This window comes from Polypterus senegalus, chromosome 3 (assembly GCF_016835505.1).
Source record: "Polypterus senegalus isolate Bchr_013 chromosome 3, ASM1683550v1, whole genome shotgun sequence".
In the NCBI taxonomy this organism is placed as follows: Eukaryota; Metazoa; Chordata; class Cladistia; order Polypteriformes; family Polypteridae; genus Polypterus; species Polypterus senegalus.
Genome location: NC_053156.1, coordinates 38,676,014 through 38,703,848, shown reverse-complemented (window position 1 = coordinate 38,703,848; position 27,835 = coordinate 38,676,014). Strand labels below are relative to the sequence as shown.

Sequence of the window (27,835 nt, the reverse complement as noted above, 5' to 3'; positions counted from 1 at the left end):
ATAGTATATCATAAGGGAATGCACAGCAAAGGGGACCCGGATGTAAGTGAACGGAATCGAGTAGCTGCAGTTCCGACAATTGAACAAGTTGTGATGGCTAATTTGCCAGTCAGAGAAATACCCATTCATACTGAGGAGTCAGGTAAAAAAGACGGTACTGCAAAAAAAAGTCTGTTAATGTCAGCGTCTCAGTTTTTCAGTCTCTTAACTTATCTCTAGTAGAAAAGATTTTAAAAATGATACAGACAGTGACGGTTTGATCATTAACATATAGAGCATCCCCGAATGCCTGTATACCTCAAAGTAGAAAATAGTAGTCTCCTAGAAAGGCAGGTTCTCCTAACACTCAAGCACAATAGCCCTTAGGGTCACATGGTTATGACTCAGCTACTCCGATGAGTCTGAACTATAAGGGCTAAACTAAAACTAAAGTTCTCAGAGCAGAATGTCAAGTCAGTTTTTCCCTCCTACTTTTGAGTCTGCAGGGCAAAACGTTCAGCAGCAGACCTCAGATATTTTAAAGTCTCAGGGACTTGGTCATGGCTGGAGGCGCTGCACCTATAAACCTCAAGGAAGAACCCGGGGCATAATCACTCTGAGCAGGATGCGACCTCTACGGACTGTATATCTTCTGTTTTTGACAGACAACATAAACCATGTGGTCCTTATGATTTGTCTGGAAGGACAATACCCCTCACGGGACTGGACAACTCGCCCTACCTGGCTTAACTTAGGGAGTCACTAAAAGGGTATACTGTAATGTAAGGACCGGTGAGATACTGTCTGATGAATATTTTATTAACCTCAGGAAGTCAGAGTTATTAACCAACTGCGGAGTTTTTTTTTTAATTTATTATTAATTCCAAATTTAGGTATGTACTTGCCCTGCATTATATAAGTGTCTGCGAAAGGTGCTATGTAAATAAAATGTTATTATTATTATTAGTAGTATTAGTATTAGTATTACTATGTAAAACATTTTTAAACCTGTTCCACTGCTCCTCATCTGTCTCTGCATTTAAAAGCTTATCCCAGTCCATCCTCCTTAGCTTTTGCCGCATCTGCTCAAAATTTGCCCTAATGAAGTTAAACTTAACAGTTGTAGGCTTTGCATCCACACTCTTCCAGAACAATAAAAATTGTATTATATTATGGTCACTTGACCCTAGTGTTTCAATCACCTCTACATCCCCAATTCTATCCTAAATATTACAAAATACTAAATCCAGACAAGCTTCACCCAGTGTTGATGTTTTAACATACTATGTTAAAAAACAGTCACTGATTACGTCTAAAACTCCTCTTGTCCTCTGCTATTTTCAAAGTTATCCCAGTTAAGATTTAGGTAGTTAAAGTCCCCAATGACTAATAATATCCCCATTATAAACTTGCATTGAAACTACTGTCTGCACTGGAAGATCTATAACACACTCCTAAAATAAGACCTCTTTTGCTAATACTTTTCAGACAAAACCACGTGAATTTCTCACGTATAAATTCTTATTGAGAACAAAATAAAAAAGTTTTATTTGCCATTATCTCATCGCTCCTCTTGTAACTTCACAGGAAACTATAAGTACAGAATATCTTAATTGCATGGAGCAGACACACCCCAAACAAGTTCATGCAAAAATAATAAAACAGACAAGGACACATTTTGTTTTTCTGCTACACATACTATGTGTTCTTGTTGTGTGTGTTTGTGTCTTTTCTTGGTATTATTTTGTTGTCAACTATTCTGAGGAGAAAGGCAAGTGAGGACCTCATTGTAGTGAATACACGTAACGATAAACTTGACTTGACCTTAGAGTGAGACCTCCTTGAACTAAATGTTATCTTTTGATTCCAGAAGGTAAGTAATGAGTTTTTACATAAAAAATATGTAATGTAGGGAAGATGAGAATTATAAAATTAGGAAAAAGCAAGCATGGTCTTAACATGTGTCCATCAAAATCCAGCGGTATTGTGGTCTCCCTGCAGATGTTTATTTTGGTGTGTTTTGAATATTTTTTTCTTGATATGCTTTCTTAGAATTGACTTGATGCCATCAGCACAGTGCTGTTTTCTAAGGATGTTTTCCAACTTAAAAGATGGTGTATGTACAGTACTTCAATGGTTAACATAATAGATCACATTATTTAAGGACATGGGGTTGCTGTATATATTCTAAAAGACATAATAAATGTTGAAAATAATCAGGTTCCTGACTAAGCCCAACTACATAGTTATGTTCATGAAAGTTAACTCAATTTTTTTGCTCCACGCATATTGGACAATAATAATTACTGGTTAGCAAATTAAAATTTCTGCCATTTAATTCATAGTTTTTGATAAGGTATTCACTGGCAACACCAGAAAGTGTTTTATGAACCACACATTTAATTGGGTTACAATAAAAAGAAAAAATACTTTGATATTTTGCCTGTTGTGTAGACTTGGCAGTAATAGCTCAACCATGTCAACAGAAAGTGAGCTATTCTTCTCTCTCTCAGTGTATGTAGTAAGCAGTGATTGGGCAGCACACTATTCAATCAATAATAATGTTGTTAGCTAATTAAATGAAACATCTGCTACAGTAGTCAAACATACCACATGCACTTCAGAACAGATCATCCGGTACTTGGATGGGAGACCAACCTGAAACAGCTCAGGGTGCTCCTGGAAGGCGAGGCCAGCAGGGGGCACTAACCTTATGGTCTGAGTGTGGATCCATTTGCCCCAGTGCAGTGATAGGGACGCTGACCTGTAAAATGGCACCGTCCTTTGGATGAGAGCTAAATCCAAGATTCTTACTCTCTGTGGTCGTAAAAGAGTAGAGTGTATCCCAATGCCCTTGCTAAAATGTCCACCTCATCCTTAACCTTCTGTTCCCCTAATTCCTCCCTTGTCTCTAATTGACTATCTCTCTCACCATTTCACCACCTAACACCTAATGTGTGATGAGCATACTGGTGCAAAAATGGCTGCCGTCTCATCATCCATCATTAGCGATGGTTGAAGTGGTGCCTCATTCACTATGTAAAATACTTTGAGTAGAAAGAAAAGCACTACATAAATCTAAAGAAGTATTATTATTACTGAATATTAAGGTTTGAAACTGTAGAATGAAAATTATTAATTATATTATTTAAAATAAGTAAATAATTAAAATAGTAACGTTTCAACTATATATGTGATCTTAATTAAAAATTGACACTAATTTTGACTTTCTTCAAGCTCCCTCTTTAAGAATCATCTTCCTGTCTGTCTTCTCCCCACCTCCTAGATCATTGAACAGTCCTATAATGAGACATGGATGAGACGCTATGGATCCCCCATTCCTCATTCAACACTGACCACCCTCTGGTCTCTTTCAGTTGCCATCTTTTCCATTGGTGGCATGATCTCATCGTTCTGTGTGGGCATCATCTCTGAATGGCTGGGCAGGTCTGAGATATTCTTATTTTATTTTTTTTTTTGCTTTTGTTTAATTGTTCTTCCATCCATCCATTCATCTTCAAACCCTAATTTAAAATGAGTAAAACGGCTCTGATATTGTTTTACTGAGTACCCCCAGGTCTGTTAATCTTTATTCCACATTTCTGTTTCCTGCTCCTACGCTTTCAAATTTGAAATTGGCAGAAAAGAGCATTTTAATAAAAAAAAATATTTATGAATTTATCCATTCTTGGGTTTTTCAACTTTATATTTTGCTTGCTTGTCAGGATGAACTTTTTTACTGTTTCGGAATTTTTTAAGGCCTTAATTTTGTGTTGTCCACATGACTTCCCCATTTCCATGCTGTATTTCTTACTTTTTTCCTCAATGTACACGTTAGATTCATTAGCATCACAAAATATAACCGGTGTTGGTATATATGTGAATATGCCCTGCATCAGACTGGCATCTCATTGAGTGTTGCTTCCTGCTCACCATGACCAGGTACAAACCTCATTTTCAAAAAACTTGTGACACTTTCTAAAAGTGTCAATAAAAAGTTAAATCTTGCTTACATAATAACCTTTACAATCTTACTTTGCCTCTATCCCAATTTTATTGGAGCATGTTGCAGGCATCAATTCCTAAATTTGTTTATGTTTAATAAAAAGAATTAAGTTTGCCAGAAAAAACACTTTTACCTGTTCAATAAAGGTTCAAGTGAATTATCAGATTACAGATTTTAGTGTTTGTTGCGTTTCTAGAAAGTATCACAACTTTTTTGGAAATGGGGTTTATATTGAAATAAATAAATTAACAATGAGCAGACACAAACATGACACACAGCACTACACACAGTAGTTGATCATTTTGTCTAATTAATTTCATGCCCATCACCACATATCTGCTTTAAATGAAAATGTAACAAATTAAACAGCAAAATCTTAATCTAAGACATTAATGAAGTTCTTAATTACAAAACAGGATCATTTCACTGAAATATATAAAAGAAGTTGTTCTTTGGGCAGCATAGTAGTACAGAAGTTAATGCTGCGTAGTCAGAGCACCAGTAGACTGATCTTCCAGTCCTAGCTTAGTTTTGGTCTGTGTGGAGTTTAAATGTTTCTCTCAAGGCTGCACATTTCTTTTTGGGTATTGCTGTTTCTTCCCACACTTTTGGTTTGGTACTCACCCGACATGGGTGGTTGAGTATATCTTGCAATCAACTGGAATCACTTCCATGTTTTGTTTTCTTGTCCTGGGCCCTGTAAACTGCAGCTTATTAGAAGTCTGCTTTAGTTAAAGTAGATTTGGAAAATAGGTGGACAGGAGGATGGTTATTCTCCTCTAATAAAAAATCCCCAATATCTCATTTTGGAAGAATAAAGAATCTAACTCTGGTATATCTACCTACAGACTTTTTTGTATTTATGTTAAAAGCAACTTCAGGTGTTAATAGCAGCTACAGCGGTCTTCCAGCACCCACCTAAAAAAATGTTTGTGGTAAATATACCACCTAGTGACTCAACGATGCTATTGCAGCAATAAAGAACATTCCAATGTTTCTACGCACTCATATAATAATAATTAAGTTCATTAACAAAATAGCTTACTATTTTTCTACACACATTTTAAACCTTCTCAATCCAGCACTGGGCACTAGTTATATACAATCAACACACATCTTTGGAAATGGGAGATCAGCATGCAAAATCCACAGAAACTGGCACCAGTGGATTTAAAGCTAGGATGGATGGATGGATGGATGGATGGATGGATGGATAGATAGATAGATAGATAGATAGATAGATAGATAGATAGATAGATAGATAGATAGATAGATAGATAGATAGTGGATGAATCAAATGTAAGTTGTAAACACTTCTTTTTTTAATGGGGAACGACACTGCATGTTGATGCCAGGGAACTTAATGACACAGGGCCTGAATCCCAGTACAGATTTTTCTTACTTTGTTCTCATAGATTTTTCGACTGACATCCCTTCCAGAGTTTATTCCTATCTGTGATTATCCAGCTCTCTTTGACCCTGAATTGAATTAAGCATGTTTAGTAATCTAACTGATCATTATTATTGTAAATTTAGAAGATACTCTCACTGTGACAAATATGAGAAAAAAGAGCAGTGGAGAGTTAAGTGATTTGCTTAGAGTGACAAAAAGATCTGGAGAATGTCATGAACTGGTGGTCTTGAGGTTTAAGAACCAATGGCCTAGCCACCACCCCACAGTGTAAAATTAAGAACACAAGTAATATATTTCACTTTCTTTAAGGAAGTTGAAAAAGGATTCCTGGATGAAAGAAACGACAGGACATTCCAGGTGTTAAAACTAACCATACTTTTTGAAAGATTACTTTTTATTGTCAGGGTTGCTGAGTACTTGAGCCTATCCTGAGAGTAAAAGGCCAGAAGCAGAAAGTCCCTCTCCATACAAGACGCCAAAGCCTCCCCACTCATGCTTCCATTCACACCAGGCCAGCTGAGAGATTTCATTTCCTCTAATATGAAAACATCAAGACAGTGATCGAGAAGGCCAATAGGATGTTAGGTTATACTGTATAAGATAAACAAAGGGACAACGAAAAGGGTTTGGGGATCCACCCCATATACTGACGAAAATGCAAATGTAAGTGAAGATCTTTACAGACATGAGCTCCAGACAGAAATGACCAAGGATACATCATGGCTGATATATGTGTACAACAGACAGAAAGAGGTAAGAGGATACTGCATCAGGATAAGGCGGGATCTTGAGGGGCAGAAGAAGAAGTGACGATATTAGAAGGCGACTTCTGAGGAGCAGAAAAGGGATTAACCTGAGGTATCTTCTGTTGTTCTGCATGGGAAAAGGAGAAAAGGTTAGAGGACAGTGCTTACCCCTGGTCCAGTGGGAAAATACAAGTATCTGAGCCTGTAAACTGTTTACCATGCATATGTGTGACAACTGTATATCACAATGTGTGCAGTACAAATCCTAGGAGATTGTGCTTAAGTTGTAAGTATATATATATATATATATATATATATATATATATATATATATATATATAGTTTATAATCATGCATGTTACCTTCTGTTTAAGTGTGTGTGTGTTTGGTGATGTACAGTATTACTGTAACTAGTCAGAGGAGACCTCCAAGTAAGAATTCCATTGCATGATGATCACAGGAGGATAAACTCAAACTTGATACATGTTCACAATTGAACATTATGGTCAAATATCATCATTTTAAAATCTTAAAGGGGTAAGAACCTTTTTCCATCCAAGTTTACAGTAAATTTCTCTGGTGAAAATTGATTATGTATATTTAACATTGTCTTACCATGATACTGTAAGTCCAGCAATGATGTGTGGAGTGTAAACTTGGGGATCAAACGGAGTGCAGGAGAAGTTGGATGTGGCAGAAATGAGAATGGTGACATGGGTGTGTGGAGTTACAAAAAAGGACAGAATAAGACATCGGAAAGTACAAAAAAAGCAGCAGAGATATCTAAGAAACTAAAGGAAAGCAGGTTCAAGTTGTCATTATGGGGTGTTGTGTGTAGAATTCTGAGGCTGAATAAGAATAAGAAGAATAAGGCTGTAACTTAACAAAATGTGGAAAAAGTGATGCGCTGTGAATACTTTCTGGATGCACTGTATAAAGCACTAGTGAGGCTACAAATAGAGTGCTGTGTTCAGTTTTTGTCTCCAGATTCCAAAAAAGACAGCAACCCAAAAGAAAGACTAGAGAGGAGCGACTAGGCTGATTTGGGGACTGTGAGGTATGAACTACAAAGAGAAACTGGAGTTGAACCTTTTCAATTTATGTAAAAGGAAATTAAGCGGAAATATGATTGAAGTATTTAAAATTATGAAAGGAACTAGTACAGTGGATCCCAGATGTCATTTTAGAATACATTCTGCAAACACAGGCAACATGGTTGGAAACGTTTTAAGGGCAGGTTTTACAGAAAGGTTTTTTGTTTTTTCACTCAAAACACCATAGACACATTGAAAATATTACCAAGTACTATAGTGGAGAGCAGGACTTTAGGGAACTTCATATTTCATCTTGATGGTATTTTGGGCAGTCTAGCTTTTTGGGCTGAATGGCTTGTGCTCGTCACAATTGTTCTCTTTAAAAGGGTGGAAGAAGATGGAATACCTAGAGAATCCCTACAAAGAGACAAGGGAAGTATGCATATACCACACCACCTTGACTAGATAGTTTTTTAAAGATGTGAGGCGGAAAGACTAGATTCTGTGCCACCATATCATCCGATAGTTATTAGTTTTTCCTGTTGGTGTATATTTTAGTTTATAAGATTTGAAATCATTCCATTAATCCCCATTGTGAAGGAGCAATCTCTCATATATTACTTTCACTTTTGGTTCCCTTGTTTTTGATAAAGAATTAATTTTAATGTAACAGAACTTCCTTAAATTTTTTCTTCAAATCTTAAAATTCTTCTGTGTGCCTTTTAGTCTCCATTTACAAAGTCTGCCAACAGATAAGGATTATATCTACTATCTCAGTGTTTCTCAACTACTGGGTCACGAGTTGCCATTGTTAATGGAAGTGGGTCATGGTGGGCCGGTGCTCAGAGTGCTCTAAATCCCACAATCACTGTAATTTTCCTGCTCTATTAAACCAGGGGACCTCAAAGTGTATTAAAAAAATCCTTAATGAAGGAGCTTGGTCTAATTGACACACTATATGAGAAATGTTTAAAAGTAAATGATGTGATATGTGGGTAACCAGACCTTCCTGGACCCAATACAGAATGGATGTGTGTTTGGAATTAGATGGAAGTGAAGGGGATGTTTTGGGGCAGGGGTGAGTCAATGTGCGAATCTGTGGCAACACGCCATTAATAAGTTAAAACCAACCTGTCTCATGAGGGAAGTTTTAGTTAAGTCACTTTTTTTTTGTTATCGAGTTTTTGTTAAGTAATTATGCAGATAGTCAAGTCCCTTATTCGTGTGTGAAAAGTACAGTAGTTGTTGAATTCTACTTCACAATAATAAGAAGAGTCGATCAAAAAGTGTTGCCACTATGAATATTTGGCTGCCAAAACCCCATCTATCTGTGTGTTATCCTTTCTATCACCTCCTCCTTAAAACCTAAAATGTAAGAAGGATCATAAGACCCAACTTTCATGGTCTGTACACATACTGAAAAACAATATCAACTGAACTTTTGTCCTTTCTGGACTCCTTGAACTAACCTGAGGACAGCTGCAATATGGTGTGACAGATGTAGCACCCCACTCAAACTCCATATATACCAACAGGCAGATGCTTGACAGTAGAAGCAAGAGCTCCACCTCACCGGGTTGATGAAAGAAAATGATTGGATTATATACGTAATTCAATTTTTATCATGAAAAAATGTACACCTGTAACATTCATCCATGTTAGCACCATTTGTGCAAGTACACAGATCTAAAAAAATACTCCCCACAGAAACTCAGATCATATAGGCTACAGTGGACTTTTCAGACTCCTTCACTTTCTGCACACATTCTGCACACAAAGGCATAAAGGATGTGAGTACTTACATGAATGTGAGATTCCAGTTTTTGTTTTTTAATAAATGTGTAAACCTTTCTGAAAACATGTTTTCACTTTGTTATTATGGGTTACTTAGTATAGATTAGGGGTCAAAAATGGAAAATGTATCCACTTAAATTAAATCCGCAACACAGTAAAGTGTGCAGAACATGAAGGGGGCTGAATATTTCATGAATCCACTGTTTGTTAGTGCATTGTAGGTAGCGTACGTCAAACTAAAAATGTGGCTACTGGTTTTCTTTTTTTGTTAACAAAGTCTAAAATTGTCTGTCAAAACTAGTCAGTAAGGTTACAGCATCAGTGACTGCTATGCTCTAATTGCCAATTGAATCAGAGATGCATTTTTGCAGTACTTGAACTAAAGTGTTACCGATTTTTATTTCCATGGTGTAATCACTACACCACCTGCTGTTTACTATTGGTCACTATACTTTTGTGCACTGCTTTCCATGGTCTCTACCATGTGGTCTGTAACTACAGTTCCCATTGTCAGTCATGTGAGCAAATGACATGCAGCTTCTGATGTCATTACATGGCCACTATGAAAGATGGCTGTACACTTGACAATTTTTCTAGACTTTAGATAAAAACTTGAAGCAACCTTGTAATGAGATTACAGTGTGGTAAAAATTGACATCTTAATTAAAGAAAGAAGCATATCCTCTAACAGGATAAATCTGATAAAATATTTAGAGTCAGTAATCAGGTAGGAGGGAGAAAAGCTTGTCCATCTGTGTCATTTATTACATCCCACAGCACCAAGCTGAGGAGGGGCCATTCTTTACAACAGTCTATTACAACATGATGAGAAGGGTCGAAATATTAAGGGTGTAGATCTAATTTATATGCAACTGAATTTACATAATAATGTCAATCACTGCATACATTTACTCTGGTTGGTTTGTTAGTTTACAACCAAATGATCTATATAAAATAAAGTCTGTTTTATTATATTCTTATTCTTATACCTTTTGGGTTGAGCCACCACCCTTGAAATTTTTGTGTATGTAACAACTGTCTGTTCTGGTTGTTCATAGGACATCTGCTGATTTCTTAGTCATCGCTTAGTCATCTTTGAATACATTTTGTTGTTCACTTGACCTTTATCTGGTTTCCTGATACGCCTGAGCAGGTTTCCGACATCTATTAACCCTTTATGATGTTTATTTATGATGAATGCTATGTTTTAATGCGGAAAGTATATCAAAATACTTCATTCTAAATGACTATGTGACCCCTAAGGGTAAGGAGCACTTCAAAAAATGAAGAATAATTAGGGATTAGATTGGTGTCTTTTTTGTCTCTTGTCAGATCCTTTTGATTTTTGTGCTACTGCCTATCTCCTGGCCTCTTTGACCATCCCTAAGAACAAAAGCTATTACTCTAGCACTTAACTAATTATTCAAGTCATTTTGGCCCTGCCACTATTTCAAACGAAACTCAACATATCAGCACCATCACAGGTCGTAAATCCACTCTTGGCTGTTTTAAACAGAATCGTCTTCCCTAGTGATTAAATCTAGTGTACTGCTATACCAATTAATATGGCACTGCATGCAACAATTTGGATAGTGGAATGCCTGCATAATTTATTACAATAAAAATTATCATAGCATAAAATACTGGACAAATAAAGATTTTTGAAGAACAGGTAGGGAAGCCAAGTTGGATACTTACAGGATGAAAGATCACACAGTACATTACAGACCTTCAACTGCCTGTAGTGATCTTTGCAGATTCAGCACTATGGTACAATTATATCCAACATTTAACCTTATTTTAGATTAGATTAGATATACTTTATTTGTCCAAATGGGAAAATCAAAACTTTACCAAAACTCTAGAAAATAAAAAAATATATAATAAACAAACAATGCAAACACACATGAATTTCTTGCTTGAATAATGAGCTGCTACTGTCAATAGCATGTTTGTAGGTGACAGTAAGATGGTCAGACCTGTCCTGGCGTACCACAGGTTTACGTTTAAAAACTTTAACATCTGAATACAGCAGGTCCAGCTTGTTGTGTCCACAAAAGGAACATGCCAATAGATCCAAATTTGCCTGGTTGCCCTAATGCAAAAGTGACTTGTTTGTTTCATTTATTTTTTTATTTAAAAGCATTTATATTATATTCCGAGCTCAGTAGCTGGAGTCTCCTTGCACCATTACATTTTGTTTTCTTTGTTTCAGCAACATATATACTAATTTATGTTCCCAGTTCTTCCAGTCATAGTTTGATTATTAGGTTCTCATAAGTAACTTTGACTATAAGAATGTTCACTTTTACTGCTTCGGTCAAAGTGTCTGCCAGGTGCCATTAACCTCTACTCAATTATTATTCCTTCCCCAGGAAGAGAGCCATGCTTATCAACAACTTGATGGCATTCATAGGTGGAGCTCTGATGGGTCTCTCCAAGCTCAGCCATTCATATGAGATGCTGATTCTTGGTCGCTTTGTGATTGGAGCGTACTCTGGTAGGTAAAACTCCATCTCCTCTTTTGCACAGCTGCTTGCCTCAGTCTTAAACTTTACTATTTGCTCTTTGCTTTCATAGTTGTTAAACTCCAAGTGTTGAAATATTGCTAGGTGCGTCTGGCAACCTTTGAAAAGGCACTTATTGTTGCTAAACCTATGGTGTCCAACTTGGGTTCCGCTGATTAATAATTTTATATAGTGCCTTTCATATTTTCACAAGTGGCAAACAGCTTTAGAAGATTCATGAAGCAATGCAAGGAATTTGCACCAAAGTAGAATAGCTCAGAGAGGCAAAAATAAAACCATGAGGCCAGAACAGAATGGGCAGATAATATGTGTCCTTACTGTGCTGCCATGAACTTTGGCTTCCTCCTGCAAACAAGTGAGTGACCTCCTTTTACTTTATATAGTGCTATCCTACAAACAACACCATTTTAAAGCACTGCCCCAGCACAGAGCTGTGCTATAATAGGATCATAGGCAGGTTAGGTGAACCTGCTGCATGGATGTTTACATGTGGCTGTATGGATGGCTAATCCAATTTTCCCTAAGCTCCTGCAATTCACCCCCTACTCACCCCCAGGTAAATTATCATTTCCTATCACCATGCAGAATACAATATCAGACTGAAAATTTATGAATGGTCTAGTATTTTAAAATTTGTTATTTCTCTTTTCTGAATTCTCACCAGTCATTATAAGTGTGTGCTTTGGAATTCAGTTCATTGTTTTTTCTGTGTTTTTGTTTTATAAACATACAGTACCTTCAAAGGCAATGTGGTGTCTGTATCTTGAAATGGTTGAACATACAAAATAATTGAAGACACAAGGTGGCTGTTGTTTGTGAACAGAGTGGCTTTCACATTCAGCAGGCAATCCTGTAGGCCGGAAAACCCATTCATGTACAATAAAGAGTGAGAGAGAGAAAGAGTCATGTCTGAGGTCATTAAGTACCTTCCTGTTTTTAAACATTTCTAACCAAACACAGAAAACAAAGCTTATTTTGTGTACTGCCTTTATTACAGACGTCCCTTGTGCCACTCAGTCAGTGTTTAGCCCTGCTGCTTCAGAACTCTTGGGTTTGAGACCCACTTAAGGCATTTCCTGTGTGGGGCTTGTATGTTCTCGCCATATCTGCATGTGTTTTTTCTGGATAATGTGGCTTTCAACTTACCTCCCAAAGTGGCATGTGTTAGGCTGAACTTCATAGAAATGTTTGTGTGTGTCCTGTTATGGACTGGCACCCTATCCAGAGATGGTTACCACATTGTGCTCCATGCTGTTACGATATGCAGAGCTCCTGCAAACCTTAAAGTGGATACAAAATGGATGGATTATTGCTTAGTTTTATAAATGTATTAGTAATATATAAGACTTGCCAATATGTATATACGAGGTCTGTCCATTAAATAACAAGACTGACATAATAAGTCACTTTTATTTATATAACAATTCTAATGCTTGTCCCCTCTGATGTACACCCCATTCACAATTACGCACTGATGCAGTCTTGGTTTCCACTGGTCAAAGGCGTGGAGCAGATCAGTTTCTATCAGCTATTTCAAGACATCTGATGTTTTCTTCTTTAGTTCTTTACTGCATCCACTGACTCAAAAGGTGCTGATTTCATTTTAGTAAAAACACACGCACACAAGACATGCAGTCTTCCCCGTTAGCCTCAGTAAGCATTTGAGAAGATTCTGTTGGTGTTTTGTTCAATTTTCATAAAAATTCAAAATTGACACGTTGTTCAATTTTTAAAATTAGCATGATTCAGACACACAAGGGGAAACACAACTACAATAAATGGTGATTGGTAATCAATTTAACAGCAGAGAGTGTTGTCATTTGTCATGCTGGTTTGGACAGGTTTAAAACTGTGTGGCAAGTGCTCATAATCAGTTCTCACTGCTTTGTTTAAGAGATAGAAACACAGTTTCATTATTTAATATACAGACCTCATATATTGTGATGTATATTGTGAAGAAATCACAAAGAGAACGAAAAAGGTTTGGGGTAGCCACCCCATATACTTGCAAAAATAAGCAATTGAAATGCAAAACAATGTCTTTTAAGACAGAGCTGAATATAGAACTGAATGGTACCGAACAAAATGGGGTTTATATAGGGCTATTGGAGGAAATTAGGTCAGTAGAGCCAGGACAGGAAGTGAGGTCATGAGCATCGGGAATGAAAGTCAGGTCATCAGGCAGGACTTCCTGCAGAGGAGGAAAGAGAGAAAGCATTATCTGACAGAGACAACCACCAGTGCAGCAGACAATTACTCTTTTTTGGGCCCATACTCTGTCTCCTAATTGCATGTGTGTGACTATAAATATATATACTGTATAAATGTATAATACTGTCATACATCCCTTCACATTCATGACACAAAAGATTCTTTGAACATTGACAAGTTAGCTAAGGCACTTAAGATAATTAAGTAAACTTGGAGTGAAGTTTGACCCTGTACCTTTATGAGGTGTCGCTTGGGGCGACCCGGCCGGGACACCCCGGAGGACCGGAAGAGAGCTTACGCTCACCTCAGACCACGTGGGGGCGACCACCCTTGGGGACCCTGGACCTCAGCACTTCCGCCACACCCGGAAGTGCTAGGGGGAGGAAAAGCAGGGACACCCGGAGTGCTTCCGGGGATGCAGCCGGCACTTCCGCCACACTGGGGCGTGTCAGTGAGAGATTGCCGGAGCACACCTGGAGCAAATCCGGGTGTTTATAAAAGGGGCCGCCTCCTTTCGTGTGATGGCTGGAGTCGGGAGTGAGGAAGAGAAGGTCTGGGAGGAGGCGAGGAGGCGGCCTGAAGAGAAGAGAAAGGCATTTGAGGTTGGCCTGGACTTTGGGGACTTTGAGAGGGTTTTGGGATGCACTTACTGTAAATAAACGTGTGTTGGGTGACGTCAACGTGTCTCCACAGAGGTAATTCTAAATTTACATCCAAAAACTCATCTCCTTGAATTAATAAAATCACTTGCCTCTCTCATACACAAACAAATGTGATTTTATATGAGTTTGTATAGTGAGTTCCATCAGAAGTCATTTTCTCGCATACCACACTGAATATTATACAATATGACAGGTTAGGTCACACATTAAGCCATCCCAGAAGAATGAACCAGCATCCAAACACTTTACAGCCCATTTCTTTGTCTTTGAGGAAGCCAATCACTCTGTTGTATATTTAGCTACCATCACAGAAATGCTCTAGAAAGATCTTTACACTATGGTTGAAAATGTTTTGTACAGAATAGTAGGTACAGAGAGAAATAATGAACAAGACAATAGCAATAATTTAAAAAATAAAAGTAAAACAATAATTAAAAGCCCTTGGGTGGCCTCTTGTTGGATCAGTGTCTATCCATTTTGTGAAGCAGGAGTCCGAGCCTTTCCAGACAGAATCAGGCACAAGCATGACCATTCATCACAGGGGGCACTTACATGTTCATATTTACTATTGCAGGACCAAGTTGCTTATTAACCTAAAATGCAGATGTGGGAATAAACCTGAATACGCTTGTGTAAATAAAATGAGCATGTGCTGTCTCTTGGCTAGACTGGGATTGGAAAATAGACATAGACTATAGCAAAAATCACAGCATCTCCTGATTCTCTTGCACCTGTACATTTTTAAAATAAAACACTGTAATTAATTTTCATTTTCCTTTTTGGCTCTTCATTTAGGTTTGGCTTCAGGTCTTGTCCCAATGTATGTAGGGGAGATTTCTCCAACAAGGCTACGGGGAGCACTGGGAACACTGCATCAGCTTGCCATCGTAATTGGCATTCTTATTGCTCAGGTACAGTTTAGAAAGGGTAACAGTGTGGCACGATGTGAATAAATTAGAAAAACTTGGGTTATAAGAATTGGAAAATAAGTATTATATATTTTACTCCTTATTTAGTTTTTAAAGCAGCCATTACCACCAAAAAAGAAGATTTGAAGATTAAAGAAGAATCAGTGTAAACCAATGTAAATGAAAAGATGGACTGAACCACAGTGAAACAAGTTGTGGTCTTTAGTTCAGAGGCACAGGAAATGAGACCATGTATATGTTTTTATATAGCACCATTTGAGGTCAACATCCACCCGGGGAGGTTTAGCGTGTAGCTTGGGGAGATGTAGATGCAAAGAACTGCAACACCACCTGGTTATGTGCAAATTCTGGACCTGAATCATTGACCAAGAGATTTCATGGCCAGCTACTTAACATCTGGAGAACTGTGCATTCCAGTAAGACTTGCAAAAAGAATGCTATAATATAACAAGCAGTCAACAAAGAGAATGAAGGAATCTTATACTTACATAATTGTTAAATAATAAAACCGTCCATCTATAATCTGTGTTTGCTTTTTCTGGATCAGTGACAGGGACTGAGGGGTTAACCACATGCATGACTTTGAAGGTGATGATTTAAATGCCTACCCTAATAAGTCAGTTCTGTCATTTTAATGCAAGAAACTGCAATCAGAGGACATTATGTGGAGTATAGTAGTGAAAATTTTGAACAATAGTGGTGGAATTGTGAATTTCCCTTTGGAATTAATAAAGTTTAATCTAATCTAATATAATTCAATATAATCTAGCAGTCAATTCATAAAGTATTCAGACCCATTATTTATTTATTTATTTTTAACATTTTGCTATGTTGTAACCTTATGTTAAAATCATTTAAATTCATTTTTTACCTCAGCAAGCCAGAGTGACAAAGTGAAAACAGGATTTTAGAAATGTTTGAAAATACATTAAAAATATAAAAGTGAATAGTATTCAGATCCTTTGCAGTGACATTTGAAATCTGTCTTCTTGAATATTGTCTGTTGTTTGATGAGGGAAAAACAAAATTTAAATGATTTTAGCACAAGACTGCAGCCCAGCAAAATGTGGAAAAAGAGTCTAAATGCTCTTTGGTTATTACTGGTGTACTGATACACTGTACACAACCTCCTCTTGGATAATCTGTGTCTTACATGGTGTTTTCTACATAACCCACATGATAGGACAATTTAAAAAAAAAGGTGATACCACTAAATATTAGAAAGATGTAGTTATATCTGTACATGATAGAAAAGTAATTACCTGGGGAACAGCATATTGTTCATAAGTGGGGAAAGGCTCAAACACAGTGTGTGTGTGAATGTAGTGCCAAATGAGTTCATGTCACACATTGGCATACTGTGTCTAGAGCTCATTGAACAGACCTCACAAAGGAATGACAGGAGATCTAAAATGGCTTATTGAAAAGAAAAAGTGTGGCTGTGCGGTAGAGAGCCATCTGACGGTCTTCTCTCTTTATGTTATCTTGATGATTCACAATGCAAAGCTGACATCTCTCTGGAAAGCTACAGCTTTTCTGAGCTACTGGAGCTTTTTTTTCAGTTTTGACTGTCAAATAATGTATGAGGTTCATCTAAGCTGCCCCATAGAGTGAAGAGTGTGTTCATCTGTTAGAAATGTTAAGATAGTCGTCTCTCTTAACAGGACAAGAGTCATATTTAAAATTAGAATGAGTCCAAAGATATATACTTTTAGATATTTTACTCAGCTTGCCTCTGTAGTAGTTCTTTTTAAGAACTTAGAAATTCTGGTGATTGTGCGCAGTGCAGAATACTTACTCAACGTGTACTATGGTTGTAAAAGTAACAACAGGAATGCCCTGATAAAGCTGAATATTTTGTTAACCTTCTCTCAGTGTCATCAGGATCTGTCCTGATAAATTCTATTTAATTTTTGGAGTTACTACTATTATTACTATTATTGTTTTTGCTATTAATTTTTGTTGTTCTTTTTGTGATATCATTACAGTGCCATTGTGCTGGAGGTTTTGAGAGACGCTTCAAAAGTTAACATATTGTTGTCAGCAGCAATGCCTGTTGCTAACCATGTGGGTCTGCAGCATAACAGCACTTAATGCCATTCCACCACTAAAAGACGGCATCATGCATTAACTCTTGCCCAAGTTTTTTTTAAATCTCAAAAGCAGTTGTAATAGCAAAGGGTTAAGGTTGGGATTAGGGCTGGGGTTAAAACCACCAAAGAAAAAAGTAAAATAAGTACACTTGTGAAAACATGACATGAGTTCAAGACTTGTCTACCTTATCATTAGGGCGAAGAACAGCGAGAGATTACTTAAGAATGTTTAGATAGATAGATAGATAGATAGATAGATAGATAGATAGATAGATAGATAGATAGATAGATAGATATAGAAGGCACTATATCACAGATAGATAGATAGATAGATAGATAGATAGATAGATAGATAGATAGATAGATAGATAGATAGATAGATAGATAGATATGAAATGCATTATAGATAGATAGATAGATAGATAGATAGATAGATAGATAGATAGATAGATAGATAGATAGATACTTTATTAATCCCAAGGGGAAATTCACATAATCCAGCGTTTATGTAACTTGGTCCCTATCTCACATTTCTCTTTCAGGTTTTTGGCCTGGATAGTATACTTGGAACAGAAGAGCTATGGCCACTTCTGCTGGGAATGACTGTACTTCCAACTGTCCTACAGATGACTTTCCTGCCATTTTGTCCTGAGAGCCCTCGTTACCTCTATATCATACGGGGAGAGGAGCACCATGCTAAGAAATGTGAGAATAAATCAAGTAGCCTACCAACTCCAGGGCCTGTAGATTTAGCAGGGAAATCTGTGTATCTGTCCCCTTGTTAGCTGCAGTGTTTTTTTTTAAAAACAGCTAGATGAAGTTTTTAGAAAGTTGTTATCTAACCATGCTTGAATAGCATCCTGTCATAGGATAAAACGAGTGTAGACAGAAAATTAGAGCAAAAGTCTTCACAGTAAGAAGCTTACTACTGCATCTTTGGCATGACGAATTGAATTGCTAATAATAGCAGTTGTGTTTTTAATCTCTTCAGTTTATTTTTTAAATGATATGACACACAATTTTAAGAATGTTGCTGTTACCGTATTTAATTTAGCCATGAATGATGATGTACATCTTTAGGTTGTAATGGTAACTGCTTATGGGTAGCTATATGTATTTGCTTCTGCCAACATGTGCATTTGATTAAAGTTACAATTAAAATGTACTGTATATCCAGATGTGCAGGAAGATGTTATAAGCAGGAATGCTGTCAACACAGTGACGTCTTTACATGTTGTTAAGTGTTGTTGTGTTTCAGAAATACACTTGGGCATCATCTAATTATGTACCACATAGCATGTTTTAATAACTGATTTGAACTGCCATGTTTTATATAAAGTTGTCAGGAAAGAGTGAATTGTATTGTGACTTTTGGGAGAACTCGCCCTTGATTATTGTGGGGAGGAGCGGAACACAAGGCCTATCTTGTCACTACTACATCCAGTGCTTGAAACCAAAACGTCACCTACACCAGAAAGGCAAGAAAAGTTATGCAATTTTTATTTTATGTTTATTTCTTAATGATTATAATTTAAATAACAGATTTTCTAAATTTGTACTAATCCCCAAAGTTTCTTAAATAATTCTTTCAGGGGGAACTCGTACCTTATTCAGGAAGAGCTCCCTGACTTGTTATAGAGAGAACACACTAAAAGTGCAGCTTCACAAACAGGATCAGGTAAAAGCAAATACACAGTTTTAAAAAGAAAATCGCAAATGATTTCATATTCATTCAGAGCACTGCAAACACATTAATGCCTGCCTTAGAGGTGTATGTGCTTTCTAGAACAGCAGACTTGAGCCTACCAAATCATACAGGGCTATTTTACATTTGTCTGTATGCTTATTGGACATTGCTGTTATTGTCATGTGAATCCTGAAAGACCAGAGGCACATAATGGAGTATCAGCTGACAGACAGCTCCTCACAGGCTGACCACTGCTGCTTCTTCCAGAAATGTTTGCCATTTTTCAAGCTGAAGATATTTTTTAACAGTCATGGTAGACTTTAATTGGCCACAGGAAATCATGCTATTAAGTGAAACATTTTATTATTTTAAAATTACAATGTCTGTTTCTTGCAGTTTAAAATGGGATCTGAGATAAAGACATAAAGGAAACAAACATAAAACAAAAGCCCTAAAACTTGAAGCAGCAAAGTTTTCAGTTTCAGTTGCCACTTGTGCCCTTGTGGTGTTGATGACACATAAAAGAATTGAAAGTAGTACATTTTACCACTTTGAAGTTTTTTACTAGATGTAATAGTATGTTCTTCTTGTGTCTGTTCACCATGGCCAGACTTCTGTATGAACTAACCTGGGCTGCAGTGGCCTCAAAATGAATCAGATATATGAAAAAATTTGCTGCGTTACCTGCTTGACCCAGGAAATTTCCTAAGTCAGTGGGCCTCGGTTATAGTGTCAAGGGTGAATCGGTTGTACCAGAAGTACTATGTACATGAGCATGTACTTTTCTGTGTAGAATATTAACCGCTAGGTACTAATTATTATTAGTTCACTGGAGGTCATTACTCATAAACATGCTACATACAATTTGCACATGAGTAAAACATTCCCGGCGTAGATCAATTCCTGCTTTTCCTAGCTTTTGTTGATGGTCTTTGCAAAACATATTTTTATAGGAAAGTGTATTCTTTTCATTTCAAACAGCTGAGTAGTGGCAGTAATGGCAATTTTGGGTGTAAATATAATTTCACTCTGTAGCAGATCCTGTAAAAGTGGAAACTTCGGTTAGATTTGAACTTTGACCAATATCTTGTACTCCTGACAAGTTTTGGAGAGTATAGATCAAAAGCAATATGAAGTGAATTGTGCTTCCAGACTGCAAATGTATGTCTCCCATGGAATGAAATTTAACGTTTTAAGCACTTTATAGATGAAAATAGATGAATAGAAGTAATATTGTGAGCTACTGTGTGCACAATGTCCACCTCCTCAATGTTCTGTCCAACAAGGCTTGTGTTGTTTCCAGGGTTTGAAGTGGCCTGTATGGTGTACCAGCAATTCCCCATTTCAGTTTTCTTAATCAGAGTATTAGTCTGACATCCATGGGGACATCTTAGTTCTCCACGGTACTACGTGTATTGTACCATCAGGCCAAACCTCCTGTTCTTTGAAATGTATACACATAAGAGCGCTCAACAATCCAGTTTGGCTTAAATTTGTATGTATTTTATACTGTGTCATGGGGAGTAAGAAGAAGACAGTAGAATAGGCAGTACAGTGTATATCCAAGGAGGCCATTTGCTAACCACATTTGAGTTTCACCTAACTTTTCTTCATCCACTTCAGATCTCGTTTTCCACACCAGCTTGCTGCCTTGTCTCTTTTTCACTCATCTCAAGCTCCGTTTTTCTGCGTGATTTCAGCTTGTATAGTGGGGCTGCTCTGCTTGTGGCGTTCATTTGCTTGAACTGCACGCTCCACTTCTCTGCTTAGTCACCACTGAAGTTAGAAAAGGTTGTGCTGCCTAAGAATAGCCCACGGAGTACAATTTTATTACCAACAAAGAATAGAAAAAAACACAGGTCAGCTAATTTTCTTTTTTCTGTAACATTACCAAATATCAATCAAATCAGTCAAAGCGTTTTTGAGGTATTTAGTTTTTCTGTTGTAGGGTGGGGTTTACCCTGAAAGAATGATGTATCAAAATGTCATTTCCTGTTGCTTACCTACTTAACAAGATGTACCATCCTATCAAACTTCAGCTTATTTAAGTAAACATAAAATCGTGTTTTTGTGGATGAGTCAGTCGGTCAACTTTGTATTAAATACTGTATGTATATGGTAGATTTTTTTTCAAGAAATATTTATACTGCTACTCTGGCCAATGGAGCCCCGTTTAACTCCTTTACCATTATCCCTGAGATAATTCCTCTGCCGTTATTCGCCAACACACCGTCATCCCTGAGTTTACATGTCTCCTTTTGATTGCAGGAAGTGATGGAAAGCACATACAGAATAAAGTGACTTGTCATGTTAGTGACAGCTCTTCAGCAATGACCGCAATATAGATTCTAGCTCTATTCATAGTGAAGCATACAACAGGGATGATTTTGCATAAATGGTAACCTCTGATGCCAAATGTGTGCGATGTAACTAAAGCTTTTGGCACCTTTCAAAGCTGCCATTCAGTAATCTCCAGTGTGCAAAGTAGATTTATCAGACACAGATAATCTCATACATGACATTACAGAATTTCAGCAACGGCATGGAGATATCCATTTTATGTTAGAGAGAACCCTAGTGACGAATCTTTTTGGGTGCAGGCCATCACATCTGAAGAAACCAGCCTCTCCCAGAAAAGATCCCAGTTGTCCATGAAGCTGATCTTTTGCCTCTCATCAAAGGCCATCATGCAGGTGTTCAAGTCCAGGAGTTGACTGAACACTTCAACCAATCTTATTAACCTGGGCAGTGGTCCAGAAACAATGATTCTCACAGTCGGGTCCTCTTCTTTACAAAGCGACACAAAGTCCATCTTCAGGAGTTCCAATTATCAATGTTGAATATCGTTGACACCAGTATGAAATACAATTGTTGCAATTGTCCTATGCATTTTGGGGTCCCTTTTTCAACATCTTTCATTTGTGAACCAGGAAAACAAGACACAAAGGTTTTGAGGTTTGGTAATTGAAAGCTTAGTTGGCATTTGACCAGATTTTCCATAACAACATCATCACTGTTTGCAGGCATGGCGGGGGATCAGAGAGGTTCAAAACGGTTGTGAGTGGTGATGACTGCTTAAGAAGGTGGAGGCGAACTGGGCTCGGGCTTCCACTTGCTTTGCTGAAGTTCCCAGATTCCGTCATCATTGTCTTGTGCAGGAGCCAGATTAAACAAACTGATGTCACAGGAACTAGAAGAGGGCCTTGAAGTTCTTGAAGGAAACCCCACAAGGACAAAGGGAGAACCTGCAAACACTGCAGGAAGACACTTATGATAACAGAACTGAGACTATTCAATGTGCCACCTGTAGCCACTTATTTTGTCATGGTAGAGTCTTACGGTGACCATATTCTCCCCTTTCTACTTTTTATTATATAGACCTGACCGAAATGCTCCCAAACTTCTGCTATAGCCCTTATATGTTACCTGAACAGGCCGGAGAAAAGCTTAACACATTTATAAACCATGCATTATAGATAATATGCCCAAAATAATAAAGAAAGTACAATGTGAGCATTGGCAAAATAATATTAATACAACCTGAGTATAAGCCAGTTCACTTTGTTTAGGCTGCCAGGTGGACTTCTGTCTTGGTCTCGCCCAGCTTGGTCCAGAATGGCCCTTGAATGAAGCGGCATAAACAGACAGCACGGCCTGTCTCAATATGGCTAGTGAGAGAGAGTTTCTTTGTTACCCTGTGTTTATGTCCATCTTGGTTTCCTTGATGTACGTCCTGGGCCAGCGGGATAAGCAGACTCCTTGCTTCTTTTCAGTCCTGTTTCAGAACAACTCGGCTCAGATAGATTGAGCACCCATTTTTGCCCAGTCTTTCCTCGTAGAAGGGGAAGGTTGTCAGAAATTTGACCTCTCCTTTCCAGTCTAGGCTGTACCTCAGCCCACCTGTATTTCCCCAGGCTAGTTGACCTGTCAGGTTTTGAGAGTTTATCATTTCTAGTTTTAACAATTGGTTTCTAAATTATTATTATTTTTATATTTTAGTAATAATATTATTACACTGTCTGTGTGACACCGCTTACACATTAACTTTAGCATGTAATACAAAATCCTCTTTAATAAAACACTTGTGTGCGTCCAGTGTCCGTGTGTCACACGTGAGACACACAAACACACACACACAAAGGCACGCGCAACCAACAGACAGACAGACAGAGACACACACACACACACAGGCGAGAGACAGACAGACACACACACAGGCGTGCGCTTGAGACACACACACACAAAGGCGCGACCGACCGACCGACAGACAGACAGACACACACACACACACAGAGGCGTGCGCTTAAGAGACACGCACGCGATGTGTATTCAATGTTTTTACATTTAGTTTACTATTATGCTGTGCATTCAATGGTATAATTAACTATATTTGTGCTTAAAAACTTAAAAAAATATATATTTATATACAGCTCATACGGTCTGGAACGGATTAATTTTATTTACATACAATCCTATGGGAGAAATTACTTCGGTTCACGACCAAATTGGGTTACAACCAGAGTTTTGGAACAAATTATGGTCGTGAACCGAGGTTCCACTGTATTACTGTCAGACAAAATTACAGGCATTTTACGGAAATACAAACCAATATTACTGAGAGAGAAAATTAAAGGCACACAATACAGTGACACATATTACAGCCACATGCAAGGTCCCTTGCCATTTAACATAGACTGTTCATACTAATGTTTATGTACTACTGTTCTAGCGGCCGTTATTGTAACAGGCTTAATGTCTTGTATATAATAACTCAACATAGCAGATAAGAGGGGACATCACCACCATGCTAATGGGACAGAAAAAGTGATCCATGGACTATAATGACGCATTGTATCAACAAATAACCTCCTTCTTAATTCTTTTGATTTGTAATAAGCTAAAGGTCATTTTCTCAGTTTATGCAGTTCACCTGTCTTCATGCTAAATGCAGTAATTTGAGATATTACAGTATGAGCGAATGTACCCATAGTGTGAAGGAGATAATGCCTGTTGTCTTTAAGCTGACTTCACAGGACTGAATTGTTTTAAATAGCTGGCAAATTGATAATGTGTTCTGCATTATTTCCTTCCCTGCCCCTCTCTTCAGGCCTCAAGCGGCTCACTGGACAGCAAGACGTTAGTGATGATCTAACTGAAATGAAGGAAGAGAAGAGGAGAATGGATATGGAGTGCAAGGTTTCTATCTTGGAGCTCTTTCGTTCCCCACAGTATCGGCAGCCCATCATTATTGCCATTGTGCTACAGCTGTCTCAGCAGCTTTCTGGAGTCAATGCTGTGAGTACATTTCCATTGTACTCCTATCTATGATATGACTGGTGATGGCACAGCAGCATGGTGATTGGTGCTACTGCCTCACAGCTCCAGAGTCCTGGGTGCAAATCTCAGCTCTGTCTCTGTCTGTCTGAATTTTGCATATCCTTTCTACAAATGTTTTATGTCGGCTTAATTTGGAGGAATATTTTTATATGTTGGAGTGCCCTGTGATGGATGAACTTGTGTCCAATTCAGAGCTGGGTCCATTGTTGTGCAGTGTTGCTGGCAAAAGCAGCTTTAAAAAAACTATGTTTGGATTGATAGTAGAAGCTCTCCTACCTTCCTATTACTTGCTCGACATTTTGAGAGTACTGTCCTTTCTTTATAAGGTGCCTTGAGATTATGCTTGCTGAGGTACATGGTATAATGGTTTATTGATCTGATGTATAATACAACTTTTGGTTTCACATTTTACAGCTTAAACTTTGTGGTAAATGCACCACAAGTCGCCTTGCTACCAAATTTTATGATTACATTGCTGTTCAAATGTAAAATGAAATGAGACAAAAGTACCGTTTCTAAGACCCTTCCTGTAGATCTTATCAAAGTGGACTCAGCTAGCCTGCCAGTCACCAGCTTCACTAATTATTACAATAACTATTATTTATTTTATTTATTTTAAATTCTGACTCCATTTTCAGTGCTATCCAGTGAGTTGGGAGTCGTTTTTAATCATAGGTAGATGTAATGTTTCTGTGCATTTCTGAAGCTAACCTGTTGCTGCAATCACATGAGCTACTTTATAAATAAAGATGAGCTAACTAGTCTGAGAGGTCACCCCATCCATGTCCTACGTATGAAGCGGTATTCTTTGGATCTTTCTTTCCTTCACCTTTTCACCTTGCTATCACTTTGAACGTGTTTTCTCTTCATCTCGTCTGTTCATAATTTGTAATTCTTGAACTCCGCTGGCTCACTTGTACTTTCAGCAAGTTCTAAACTCTTGGCTTTTGAAATTAAAAAGAAGTGTGCATCATGCAGTGTGCGGATTACTTTCTACTAGAGAGTAGATGCTTTCAGTTATAGTTTATTAGGAGTTGTTCTTCAAACGTTTGGTACCAACTGCTGCAGATCCCATTGTTACAACATCTTTGTCAAGATAGCACAAATTGTTTCAATGCTGTAATTCCAAAGGAATTCTTTGCTTCTTTTAGAATGGAAAATACTCTCTACCACACTGACTGCTATGGTTTGTCTTTTGACTTTGCAAGTACGTATTTAGCACAAATTCAGTGTAGCAATTTACACAGCAAAATATGCCAGCATATACGTAGTAGAATTACAAACTACCTATCCTCAAATAACTTTATCTTTAGCAGTAATTACAGCTGAGTTGTCTATATTAATTCATAGAGCACTAAGGCCCATGTAAGCAACTGAAAAGAAAAAAATAAAGTAAACAAAAAAAAGAAAAATGTCTTGGCTGTTGAAGCTTTTTACACATACACACTGACACCATGTAACTGTTCATTTAATGTGTTCCCTCATCAAATCATTTGTAAGTGAAGATCAGTCTGTATTTTACTGAACCTAAACAGATTAATATCCACTTTCAGCCAGCGCCACCTAGTGGTGACCTGGAAAATGTAAAAGACGGCCCTCTAATACTGGGATGTCTTCAATGCTCAGATCTCTAAGTTCCATCTTTTGAAACGTTCTTTTTAAAACCTTTGTAAAGTGAACACACAGATAGATAGATAGATAGATAGATAGATAGATAGATAGATAGATAGATAGATAGATAGATAGATAGATAGATAGATAGATAGATAGATAATGAAAGGCGGGGCAGCATGGTGGCGCAGTGGTAGCGCTGCTGCCTCTCAGTTAGGAGACTCAGGTTCGCTTCCCGGGTCCTCCCTGCGTGGAGTTTGCATGTTCTCTCCGTGTCTGCGTCAGTTTCCTCCCACAATCCAAAGACATGCAGGTTAGGTGGATTGGCGATTCTAAATTGTCCTCAGTGTGTGTTTTTGTGTGTCCTGCGGTGGGTTGGCAACCTGCCCAGGATTGGTTTCTGCCTTGTGCCCTGTGTTTGCTGGGATTGGCTCCAGCAGACCCCCCGTGACCCTGTGTTCGGATTCAGCGGGTTCGACGATGGATGGATAATGAAAGGCAATAGATAGATAATGAAAGGCGATAGATAGATCTTTATTATATTGTGACAAACAACAAAACCTCTGAATTGCACACCAGAAAGACCAAAAAGAAAGAAAACATCTGACTTGGCAGCCACAGTGAGGCACTATAAAGGCGTATTGCTGTTGGCATATAGGAGATCCAGCCACATTTCTTGACACACTTCAGCTGATAAATTCATTGGCTGATAGTCCTCAGTGTTAGTGTGTCAGGGAGACGATGGGCAGCATTGTTCATAATGGTACTCAGTTTGTTTTAAATCTCTCCTTCACTACAATCTCCAGGGGTCCCGAGTGCATCCCATAACTGAGTTTACCTTATGAATTAGCTTGTTGATTCGGTGGGCCTCTCTTGCAGTGATGTTACCGGCCCAGCACACCACACTCCTAAGAAGAGAGTCTGCTCTGCCCTTTCCTATAGAGTTCCTCTGTGTTACAAGACCAGTCCGACCTGTTATTGATGTTGACATTCATAGTTGAAAAACCGTGCTTATTGCTTTAGGTTGTAAATGGCTGTGCATAAGAACACCCCATCAGCAACTACGGCAATTTAGTGTTAAAAGACAATCATGTGAACCTGCTTCCATCTGGACCTCAAAAAAAATTATGTAAATATATGGGGGACCCTGTCAAGGATATTCTGTTGGCAACTTCTGGACTATGGACTATTAAGCAGTTATAGATACCTATTACAGGTAGTTACTTGTTCCTCTTGTAATCTGTCATTTCTGCAATGTATGCATTTACTCAGTTTAGACTCTATTTCTCAGTTTATGTATGTCATACTGTATCTATGGAATATATGCTTTATAAAATGTTCTTGTAATGATGCATGTTCTTAATGGTGTTATGTAAAACAGTCCAATTGCCTGAATGATAGCATCTTGTTTCAACAGATCTTTTACTACTCAACAAACATCTTTGAGAAGGCTGGAGTGGGAAGCCCAGTTTATGCTACAATAGGAGTGGGTGTTGTGAACACTGCCTTCACCATAGCATCGGTAAGAATGTCCTCGGTCAACGAATTGTGTCAGCAGTGAAGCCAAGCTACAGCACCTAGAATGCTGAAATGAGCATCAGATAAGATCTTTTGGAGAAATGGCTGAAATAACAATGTATAAATTGCCTTATTTTACACACAGTCCTGAGCTGACATTAACTTTGTGCTGAATACAACATGGACAGCACGGTGGTGCAGTGGTAGCTCTGCCGCCAAGCAGTAAGGATACCAGGGTTTGTATCTTGGTTTGCATGTTCTCCCCATGTCTGCATGGGCTTCTCTA

At 38.0% G+C, this 27,835-nt stretch overlaps 1 protein-coding gene across 1 annotated transcript in view; it reads left to right on the top strand.

Moving 5' to 3' along the window:
• Positions 1-27,835, top strand: part of LOC120525034 (solute carrier family 2, facilitated glucose transporter member 4-like) — a 105,782-nt gene that overhangs the window by 64,359 nt on the left and 13,588 nt on the right. The window contains exons 3-8 of the mRNA XM_039746978.1: positions 3,266-3,426; positions 11,349-11,473; positions 15,170-15,285; positions 17,939-18,101; positions 24,191-24,378; positions 27,449-27,553. Coding sequence (XP_039602912.1) covers positions 3,266-3,426; positions 11,349-11,473; positions 15,170-15,285; positions 17,939-18,101; positions 24,191-24,378; positions 27,449-27,553 — 858 coding nt within the window. The remainder of the gene's footprint in view (positions 1-3,265; positions 3,427-11,348; positions 11,474-15,169; positions 15,286-17,938; positions 18,102-24,190; positions 24,379-27,448; positions 27,554-27,835) is intronic.